The 11,770-nt window shown below is 28.3% G+C and overlaps 2 protein-coding genes across 3 annotated transcripts; both read left to right on the top strand.

Moving 5' to 3' along the window:
• The first annotated feature begins 2,733 nt into the window (after window positions 1-2,733).
• On the top strand, window positions 2,734-5,743 carry LOC101251669 (S-adenosyl-L-methionine:benzoic acid/salicylic acid carboxyl methyltransferase 2-like). Its single transcript, XM_069297217.1, has 4 exons — window positions 2,734-2,890; window positions 3,150-3,578; window positions 3,959-4,213; window positions 5,215-5,743. The coding sequence occupies exons 1-4, from the start codon at window positions 2,816-2,818 to the stop codon at window positions 5,551-5,553; spliced, it is 1,098 nt and encodes a 365-aa protein (XP_069153318.1). The 5' UTR covers window positions 2,734-2,815; the 3' UTR covers window positions 5,554-5,743.
• A 259-nt stretch (window positions 5,744-6,002) lies between these two features.
• LOC138348311 (S-adenosyl-L-methionine:benzoic acid/salicylic acid carboxyl methyltransferase 3-like) lies at window positions 6,003-11,727 on the top strand. Of its 2 annotated transcripts, XM_069297219.1 has the most exons (5): window positions 6,003-9,873; window positions 10,053-10,152; window positions 10,393-10,481; window positions 10,987-11,046; window positions 11,588-11,727. In XM_069297219.1, the coding sequence occupies exons 1-5, from the start codon at window positions 9,799-9,801 to the stop codon at window positions 11,678-11,680; spliced, it is 417 nt and encodes a 138-aa protein (XP_069153320.1). In that variant the 5' UTR covers window positions 6,003-9,798; the 3' UTR covers window positions 11,681-11,727. The 2 variants fall into 2 exon arrangements, with proteins under 2 accessions (XP_069153320.1, XP_069153319.1); XM_069297218.1 differs by having other exon boundaries at window positions 6,149-9,873; window positions 10,053-10,481.
• Window positions 11,728-11,770: the final 43 nt, after the last annotated feature.

Genomic DNA, 11,770 nt, shown 5'->3' with positions numbered 1-11,770 from the left:
TTGTTCCCCTCTCCCAGATCTCGCTTGCCACCCTCGCCTCTCTCGCTTATATAAACCGAAACGAAATGTATAAATTGTGAATCTGATTGTATAAAGCGAGAGAAAATTATATATACACATGCAAATACATATATTTTTGTCCTATACATTTATAATTATACAATAAAAATACTCCCTTGCCCAGTTTCTTTAGCCTTTCTCTCTATCTCGTTTATACAAATTGTATATAATTTCTCTTTTTCTCGTTTTTACAATTCGATTCAATTGTATATTCATCTTTCTCATTTTATACAAATTTAAATTATATATAATCGTTCTATACACTTATAATTATACAATTCATTTTTTACAATTCTCTACCCAAATCTCTTTCTTTTTCTCGTTTTATACAATTCGCTTCAATTGTATATGTATAGCGAGTTATACATTTATATGTTTGCTATGGAGTGCAATTATGTAAACTTTATTATAGCATACAAATATAAATTTTATCTTGCTATATGTGAAAGTTGCCCATAAAAAATTGTGCTACTTTTACATATTGACTATAAAGTAATTGGTTTACAATTAATAGAGTCATGTTTTATTAAACATAAAAAGTAGTAAAAAATCTTAGGAAGTATAAATTCAATATAGCTTGCCAAAAGTCATAAAAGGTATACACTGCATATATAAATATAGCTTACTTATACATGAGTTATGTGATGACAATACATTACGATACAATCAAAAAACTAATATAGCCTAATTATACATTGATTATTAAATCTTGATCAACTTAAAATTACCTCTAAAAAGTCCCAACATTTTAAATATAAAATCTTCTCAATGTTTCAAATCTTTTTTGATATATAATTCACTTGAAACGATTCTCATATTTGATATGTTAATTTATTTATTTATTTATTTTTAAAAAAACAGAGAGGAAGCAAACGAAGTAGAAGAAAAGGATGAAGAAAATGAATAAGAAGAAGGAAAAGAAGCGAATGATGGCAAAATCGAAAAGAAGAGTATAAGGCCAATTTTAATATTTTAAAAATCGAACCAGTTGTTAATTATGCTAATTTTAAGTGATATATTCCTTCTCTAAAAACTAATATCTCACTTTTTCATCATACTACTTTTTTGTATTTTATATATTATTATACAATATTCTAAATAAAAACTAGAATAAATAGAAATACGAATAAAATACATATTGAAATGAATACGAAATATAAATTTTTTGAAGAAACAAATAAATACACATGAAAAAAATATATGAATACAAATGTGTTTCTTAAATAACTATATATTCATTTGGCATACCTATTGGAATGAACACAAACTAATAAAAAAAAAAGATAAAGATTATGGAGGAAAAAAAACAAATTTTGAGTTTTATAATGTAACTGATGCGAAAATTAAGTGATCTTTACCTTTTTTTGAAAAATTCTCTCCATTGATTTTCTCCCTTTTGTTATTATATAATTTTATTCTTTAAATAAAAATAAATTATAAAAACATAAATAAGATATATAACAAATTAAAATTTTGGCATTTTTACTAAATATTGAAAGTGTTGCTAATTACCCTTTTTAAATATTAAAATATTGACATTTGAAAAAAAAAATCTTTAAATCAAAGGGTGGTTAGGTGGGGTGAGAGAAATTTTCTTTTTTAATCTTTTTGTGATTATTAAATAAAGGTTTGAAGATATTTTTCATTTTTTAAAAAATAGAGAAGTTAAATTTTATTGGTAAACTAGGTCCATGTGCTACGTATCCTAATTTTATTTGTGATTAAAAAAATGCGCATGAATTACACTGCTGGACATTTTTCTAAAAAGTTTTCGTTTTATGTTTAATCAATACATATTCCTTAAATAAAAGGGGGAGATATAAGGGGGAGCTTAAGAGAAAAGTTGAAAATGGAAAGCTACATATATAATTGATGTAAACATAAAGGTTAGGGTAAACAAATATTTTGTCAAAAATTGGCTTAAGAAAGAAATGCTTAAATCATATCCTATGAATCAAAACTTTGTTTCACTTAAATCAAAATATTAGCTCTACAAAGTGGACCAATATCTAGCACGTCTACTATATATGCATGTTTACAATGCCTCAATTGAAGAAAAAGAAAGAAAATAAAATTAGCAAGCTCATTGGTATTACAGAATCCATCATAAGAAAAATAATGTAATAGCCAACAGCCTTTGGTCGAAAATAAAATAACAAAAGCGAATAAGAAATATTTAGGCTAAGGCATATATATCACTTCTCTAACAGAGATTCAAGTCTATGCGGTGACATAATCTACACCAATCCAGTAGTATATCTCTTGACTTATCTCCTTCAAAATATATACAACAACCCATAAACGTGAGGTTGCACCAATTCCGCACGCCGTTTAGGTTCCAAAATTAGAATGTCCTCTCCTTCCTGATATCCAAATATGTACAACTCAACCAATTCAGATTTAATTAAGAACACATTAATTCATTCTAATATATAAATATTTTCTTTTAAATAATAAAATATATTTGAAGACTTAAAATATTTTATTAATCTCAATTAACATTTTTTATCATCTCCTATTAAACACAAAGGAACGTGCACCACTATTTATAGGTGAAGAAGTCTTTCACGTCATCAATATTGGTTAGATATTAAAATGAGTAGTATCTAGCTAGATATAGTAACATGATAGATAAATGTGATAGATATTACATAAAGTTAAAGTGTGGTACCAAACATATTTAATAGCCCCCCACCAAACAATCTAATTGAAAATATATTAAGTCAAAAGTGGATACACACACATAAAATAAAAGATGGAGGTCACTAGAGTTCTTCACATGAATGGAGGAATGGGAGATGCTAGCTATGCCAAAAATTCTCTGCTTCAGGTACTATATGTCACACACACTATAAGAAAACTTATTTTCCAGCAAATTTTCATACTAATTTTCAGCGACAATATTTTCAGGTACTATATGTCACACACGCTATAAGAAAACTTATTTTCCAGCAAATTTTCATACTAATTTTCAGCGACAATATTCTTATAGTAGTAACAGTTTTAGTTAAGATTTTGGCCTACCACAATTGTTATGAACTCCAGTGAGTTACATAAATAACAATGTCCTTTTTTTTGAATTGCTACAGCAAAAGGTGATCCTCATGACGAAATCAATAACAGATGAAGCCATATCTTCTCTCTACAACAACCTTTCCTCAAGAGAAACAATATGCATTGCGGATTTAGGTTGTTCTTCTGGACCAAACACTTTTTTGTCAGTCTCTCAATTCATTCAAACTATTGATAAAGAAAGAAAAAAGAAGGGACGTCATAAGGCGCCGGAATTTCATGTTTTCTTGAATGATCTTCCTAGCAATGATTTCAATACCATTTTTCGATTGCTACCAACATTCCATCAAAGTTTGAGGAAGCAAAATATGGGAGAAGATGGATCATTATTTGATCCTTCAAATTGCTTTGTGACAGGAGTTGCTGGTTCATTTTATACTAGACTTTTTCCTTCCAATAGCCTACACTTTGTCCACTCCTCTTATAGTCTTCATTGGCTTTCTCAAGTATGTATCAATCTCTAATGCTAATATAATAATAGGAAGAAAGTCTTAAATATGTGTTATTTGTTAAAAATTAATCTCACTTAAGTCATTTTCATTTGAAAAAAATATTCATTTATGTCATTATTTAATTGAGTTTTTTTTACTTATTAAAAAAAATAATTACGTGCTATTGGCCACTAATGAAATTGAGTTTGCAAAATCAGAATAGTTTTCCGTTAACAAATAATGACACATATAATATGAATTTTTTTTCAAATGAAAATGACTTAGATGAGCCAAACTTATAACTTTTAACTGAAATACCATAAATAAGTCATTATTTATTGATTTAAATGATACATATGTTTCGATCTTTTAAATATCAGTTATTAATTGTATAGGTTCCCGATGGAATAAAGAATAATAAGGGAAATATCTATCTAACAAGTACAAGCCCAGCAAGTGTTCATAAAGCATATTATGAGCAATTTGAGAGAGATTTTGTAACATTTTTAAAGTATCGCTCAGAAGAATTGATGGAAAATGGGCGTATGGTATTGACCATGTTGGGCAGAAAAAATGAAGATCGCTTCAGCCAAGGGTGTTCCTATGAGTGGGAACTTTTGGCTACGACGCTCAAGCTTCTGATTGCACAGGTAAGTGTGTGTTTTTTTTTATTAAACAAAAATTAAGAAAAAAGATACTTTAATAATATTAATGGGCACCATTGATCCAGGGTAAGTGGTTGAGAATTTTGAGATTTCAGATTTAAAATTTAATAGTAATAAAAAAAATATTGGGTGATTCTTTCTATTTGTTCTAACTTTGGTGGACGGGGTTATATCATATTTGTTGATGGTAGGAGTTGACAGATATCACATATAGTTAATCGAGGTGCACGAGTAGAAGGTGACATGTATTTCATAAAATTAATCGAGATCAATAAAATTAGTCCGGACACCACAATCATCTTTATGAAGCTAGTTACTTGGTATATGTTTGGCAAGCATCCCATAGAGTTAATAGAGGTGCACGATTAGTAGGTGACTTTTATTCCCTGAAATTGATTGAAGTTTGGTTCGAACACCATAGTTATCTTGGTTGACCAAGTTACTTGGTAAAATGTTAGTCAAAGTTCTTATAGTTTAACTCTAAAAATAGAAACTATGACAAACAATAGTGAACGGAGGGAGTATTTGTTGTTGGTGAGAGGTGGTTGGCATCCCTTTGAGTTAATCAAGGTGCACAGATAGGAGGTGACATGTATCTCATTAAATTAATCAAGGTGCACGAAATTTGACTTGGAAACCACAATTATCTTGGTGGACCAAATTATTTGGTATTTATGAGAGGTGGTATAAGTATTTTATAGAATTGGTTGAAGTGCACAAAAGTTAACCTAGATACCACAGTCATAAAAAAAAAGAATTATCATTGAAATTATATTATCTCTAATTATTAATAACTTCCAATTTTTAAAATCATTTTTTATCAGTTAAGATATTTTTTGTCCTAGTATAATAGCTTGTAAAAAACACACTTCTTTATTAGGTGATTTGATAATATAAATTGCTTGTGAACTAATAGTATAATATTATTTTACACTGTAGTATACATATAAGTTAATGTTCATAAATAAAATAATTAATATATACAGGAATCAATAGATGAAGAAAAAGTGGATTCATTCAATATTCCTTTATACAATCCATCTCCATCAGAAGTGATGTATATAGTTGAAAAGGAGAGATCTTTCACCATTGATATCTTGAAAACTTCAGAAATTCAAAGGAATTCTTGTGATGACGAGAAATACAATATGGCAAAAAGCTTTAGATCTGTGGCTGAACCTTTACTTGTTAGCTATTTTGGTCATGATGAATTGAATATGGATCAAGTTTTCCACAAGTATAACCAAGTAATTGCCAACGATCGCAAGGCGATGGAAAAAATTATGTTCGTAAATGTCACTGTTTCGTTGACCAAAATAAACTAGCTAGGGCATGCAATTCATGCATCATCACAAACTCTGACCCTAGTTGTATATATCCCGACCCCTTTAATTTGTTATTTTACAATTATTAAATTTTAATCGCTTGCGATATTATAATAATAATCTTATGTCTCACAGAGATTTATGATAATGTAATATTTATTTTCTATTCCTTAAAAACAATTATTTTCAACCAGTAGAGTTTCTATATATCTTCCAAGAAAGGAGAATATAGGGCGTCGTATTGGTCGATTCAGTCCCATTTTGAAATTTATCGATTAGACTTACTTGCTATCAAATTATAGACATGCTAAATCGATAAGCACCATTAAGATATTGGTATGAGTTAAAGTGATTATATGTTGGTGAGAATAATAAATTTTATGTTAGTGAAAATAATAAATTTTAAAAAATAATAATGTGATTATAAATTTTATTTAGATATGAAATAAATGGTTAGTAGATATAAATGTGGAATTGTTTTAACAAAATTAAACTTGTGGATCAATTTTTGTATTAAAATATCTCAAATCATGATATGGAATCATCATGTAATTTCATATCATGCTTTTTGGAGAATATGGAATCACATCTCATGAGATGGAATCAATGTGAAATCACATGTCCAAACGCTAATCCATCTCACAATACCATGTCGTGATATAATATCGCATGGCCAGATGCCTACTTAATTAACCTTTGTTGTCATCAAACAACTAACTAGACACTGAAAACATATCACCCACTTAAATACACAAATAAAATAGAATTACTCCTATTTAGATCATCAAAACACTTTAAAAATAACGTCTTTTTATAGAATATATAAGAATAACGTTAATTAGAGTATATCAGTAATATTAACATTAAAAATGCATGTATTAATATTTCATTAAATATATGTAGATTATTTCTTATGCATTGTTTGATTTGATATATTAAAAATAACATGTATTACATAAAAAATATTTATTCACAAAGATATTCTTTACAATTTTGGTGAAAAAATATAAAAAAAAATAAAATAAAATTTGAAGGGCAATAAGGTCTTTAACTATGCTAATGCATGCATTAAAGCTCCTTGCATTACTAATACATAAAAATCCATGGTATTAGTAATGCACTCCTTAACACATAATAGAGTATATAATTAAAACAAGTATTAGTTACACAAAGCATAAAAAAAATACACCAATTAATACACTCTATCAAACGACAAAAACAATAGAATCAACTAAAAAAAACAAATTTAATTTCTAATCATGGGCACCAATTGACTTTGTTTATTAATTACATGAGTGTAATTCTTTTAAAAAATAATCATTTTTTAAATATACTCTTTAATTATTACCATTTATAATAGCTTTTTAAATTTATTTTCTCCTTTCTTTCATTCTTTCTCTTTTTCTCCGTCTCTTTCTATCTTTCTCTATTTTTTAAACCTTTTTCCTTTCTTTCTGTTGTCCTATTTTTCTTGCTTTCTTTTTTGTTGCTTTTTTTCTATTGCTCTGTTTCCCTTTGTTTTCGAGTATAGTCAATGATTTATATTGTATAAAACTTATATCAATAGTTAATTAGACAAATAATATAATCGTAACAAATGAAGAGGCATAAAAAGTTACAAAATGAATTAAATTTTAATTAAAAATGTATTACAAATATATTAAAGTTGAATTATTAGAAGAGAAGTAATATAGTCGTAACAAATGAAGAGACATGAATTAAACTTCATTAAAAATGTATTACAAACATGTTAAAACTGAATTATTAAAAGATAATTAAATATGAATGAAGAATGTAGAAAACAAAAGAGCATTCTTTGATTGCATGTAAACTGAATAAAACTTGTATCAATAATGAATTAAACAAGTAACCCAATAGTAACAAATCAATCACTTAGTTGCAAAATGAAATAAATTTGTATTTAAAAATGTATTACACAAATATTAAAGTTGAGACAAAAGAGAAAATTAAACATAAATAAAAAAAATGTAACAAATGAAATATCATGATTTATGTGAATTAAACTTATATCAATAATAAATTAAAGAAATATCCAATAATAACAATAAATAAATAAAAACTGCAAAATGAATTAAATTTGCATTAGAATTATATTACATTGTATTAAATTTGAATAAGAAGAGAGAATTAAGAATGAATGAAAACACAACTAAAGACTGACAAGACAGTGATCTTTAAAGTGAATTAAACTTATAGAAATAATGAATTAAACAAGTATCCAATAGTAACAAATAAATCAAAAAACTATGAAATGAATTAAATTTGCATTAAAATTGTATTACATGGTATGAAAGTTGAATTAGAAGAGAGAATTAAGAATTAATGGAAAATGTAACTAACAAAAGACATGACAATGATCTATAAATTGATAAGTTATATCAATGATGAATTAAACAAGCTAAGTATCCAATAGTAGCAAATAAATTAAAAACTTTAAAATGAATTAAATTTGCATTAATATTGTATTATCTAATTCAACTTTAGTACAATTTTAATACTATATTTAATTTATTTCAATCTAATATTTCACCTAAAATCAATTATAAACTTAATTGAACTCTTTTAAAATTGATATATAAACTCCAACCGACATTTTCAATTATTTGTAGAAACTACCTATTCAAACTTATCACAAATTCGTAAAATTCAAATAATAAATTCAAAATTTGAAGCTTTATAACGATCATCAATGGTGAACTCTGCTTCTGTAATTTAAAAAATTTGAAATTTCTGCATAAAAACGTGAATTTAAATAAAATTTTGATATTTTTTTCTCTTTTCATCTTGTCTTTGGATAAAAATAGTGACATGGACAAAAACTGATTGAAAGAATATAGTTATTTAGATGAAAAGTTCAAAGAAGAAGAACAAGAATTAAAAAAACAAACAAGATGAAGATATCAGATAAGAGAAACAAATAGAAGAGTAAAAAAAACAAAAATAGATGAAGGTGCAGAAGAGTAAAAAGAAAGAAAGACAAAGTCGAAGAAGTAGAAGAATTAAAAGAAGAAAAAGCAAAAGGTTGCGAAAGAAGCAGATATTATATAATTTTCTTAATTAAAAAATGTTATATTTAGTTAAAAAAATTATTTTATTATAAATGATAAATATTTCAATAATATAGCATATTTATGTGATTTACCCCTTAGTCATCCCAATTCCAATTGTTTCCACTTCCTTATTCCCTTTACTTCCAAGTTTTCAACTTTAAAATTATGCATTAGGAATATCGAGATCAAATTAATGCAAAGTTAATCAACAAACATATATATATAAAAATAACTTAAGCGACTAATATTGAAATAGGCTAAAAGGCTCAAAAGGCAGCTAACTTATAAGGATAAAGGTTAGGGTAAAACAAATATTTTGTCAAAAATTGGCTTAAGAAAGAAATGCTTAAATCATATCTTATGAATCAAAACTTTATTTCACTTAATTCTATACACACTAGACAAGCTCTACAAAGTGGACCAATATCTAGCACGTCTACTATATATGCATGTTTAAAATGCCTCAATTAAAGAAAAAGAAAGAAGATAAAATTAGCAAGCTCATTCGTATCACGCAATCCATCATAAGAAGATAAAGTAATAGACAACGACCTTTTGGTTGGAAATAAAATGACAAAAATGAATAAGAAATATTTAGGCTAAGGCGTGCTTATATCACTTCTCTAACAGAGATTCAACTCTATGCGGTGACATAACCTACACCGATCCAGTAGTATATCTCTTAACTTATCTCCTTCAAGATATATATAACAACCCATAAACGTGAGGTTGCACCAATTCCGCATGCCGTTTAGGTTCCAAAATTAGAACGTCCTCTCCTACCTGATATCCAAATATGTACAACTCAACCAATTCAGATTTAATTAAGAACACCTTAATTCATTCTAACATATAAATATTTTCTTTTAAATAATAAAATATATTTGAAGACTTAAAATATTTTATTAATCTCAATTAACATTTTTCATTATCTTCTACCCAACACAAAGGAACGTGCACCATTATTTATAAGTGAAGAAGTCTTTCACGTCATCAATATTGGTTAGATATAAGAATGAGTAGTAGCTAGCTAGCTATAGTAACATGATAAATAAATGTGATAGATATTACATAAAGTTAAAGTGTGGTACCAAAATATTTAATAGCCCCCCACCAAACAATCTAATTGAAAATATATTAAGCCAAAAGTGGATACACACACATAAAATAAAAGATGGAGGTCACTAAAGTTCTTCTCATGAATGGAGGAATGGGAGATGCTAGCTATGCCAAAAATTCTCTGCTTCAGGTACTATATGTCACACACGCTATAAGAAAACTTATTTTCCAGCAAATTTTCATACTAATTTTCAGCAACAATATTCTTATAGTAGTAACAATTTTAGTTAAGATTTTGACCTACCACAATTGTTATGAACTCCATTGAGTTATGTAAATAACAATATCCTTTTTTTTGAATTGCTACAGCAAAAGGTGATCCTCATGACGAAATCAATAACAGATGAAGCCATATCTTCTCTCTACAACAACCTTTCCTCAAGAGAAACGATATGCATTGCGGATTTAGGTTGTTCTTCTGGACCAAACACTTTTTTGTCAGTCTCTCAATTCATTCAAACTATTGATAAAGAAAGAAAAAAGAAGGGACGTCATAAGTCGCCGGAATTTCATGTTTTCTTGAATGATCTTCCTAGCAATGATTTCAATACCATTTTTCGATTGCTACCAACATTCCATCAAAGTTTGAAGAAGCAAAATATGGGAGAAGATGGATCATTATTTGATCCTTCAAATTGCTTTGTGACAGGAGTTGCTGGTTCATTTTATACTAGACTTTTTCCTTCCAATAGCCTACACTTTGTCCACTCCTCTTATAGTCTTCATTGGCTTTCTCAAGTATGTATCAATCTCTAATGCTAATATAATAATAGGAAGAAAGTCTTAAATATGTGTTATTTGTTAAAAATTTATCTCACTTAAGTCATTTTCGTTTGAAAAAAAATATTCATTTATGTCATTATTTAATTGAGTTTTTTTTACTTATTAAAAAAATAATTACGTGCTATTGGCCACTAATGAAATTGATTTTGCAAAATCAGAATAGTTTTCCGTTAACAAATAATGACACATATAATATGAATTTTTTTCAAATGAAAATGACTTAGATGACACAATAAATGTTGATTTCCTTTATTGATGAAACTTAAATAGTAAGTGTGTATATATATATATATATATATATATATATATATATATATATATATATATATACTTGTACAATCTAAGAATTTATTTTCTTATATAACTCTCGTCACTACTTCTTCGTTGTCGGTCAATGAGACATACTGGGTGCACGTGGTTTCGTACTCATACTACGCTTGTTGCACTCTTTGTGGTGCAGATTCGATTCCGAGTAGAAGCACATCTCGTGGAGCAATTTGAGTCCGAGCTTGGAGTTGTGGTGAGCTGCTTGGCTGTTCCGTGGACCACATCTCCCTCTATCTTTTATTTATTCTGTTATTAGTATTCAAACAGGATATTCCTTATGTTAGATTTGTCATTTAGTTTCAGACTTGCACCGAATTTTAGAAGCTCTTGTACTTAAGACACCAATTCTTGGGGTGATATATTTTATCTTCCGCATTTCGTACTTATAAGGAACTCAATGTTGGAGATTCTTGCTAAGCGTTGGTCTTTTTTTACTCATTTGTTGGTTTAGTTGGGTTAATATGTTGGGTTGGCTTACCTATTGGTTGGGAACATAGGTGCCATCACGACTCGCAAAATTTGGGTCGTGACAAATTTGGTATCAGAGCCCTAGGTTCATCGGTCTCAAGAGTACAAGAGCAATGTCTAGTAGAGTCTTGCGGATCGGTATGAAGACGTCCATACCTATCTTCGAGAGGCTATAGGACATTTAGGAAATAATCTGTTCTTTTATTCATTATCGTGCACACTTGACCTTGTAGAAATTCTAATCTTGATATTTCATTCTCTCTCAGATGGCGAGGAATCGTACATCGGCAAGTGGTGGTCAGGATCCTATTCCTGCGCCTGCTTCTGGGAACACTGTCCGAAGTAGAGGTAGGAGATGAGCTTGAGGTTGGGGTAGGGGCCGTGTTGCAGCACCTGTGGATGTTCAAGTACCAGTAGCTACCCAGGGTCGTGATAGGGTCGTACCTCCT

The sequence above is a fragment of the Solanum lycopersicum genome, chromosome 4 (genome assembly GCF_036512215.1).
Source record: "Solanum lycopersicum chromosome 4, SLM_r2.1".
NCBI lineage: Eukaryota > Viridiplantae > Streptophyta > Magnoliopsida > Solanales > Solanaceae > Solanum > Solanum lycopersicum.
The sequence above is the reverse complement of the archived record's forward strand: the minus strand, read 5'-3'. Positions and strand labels throughout refer to the sequence as shown.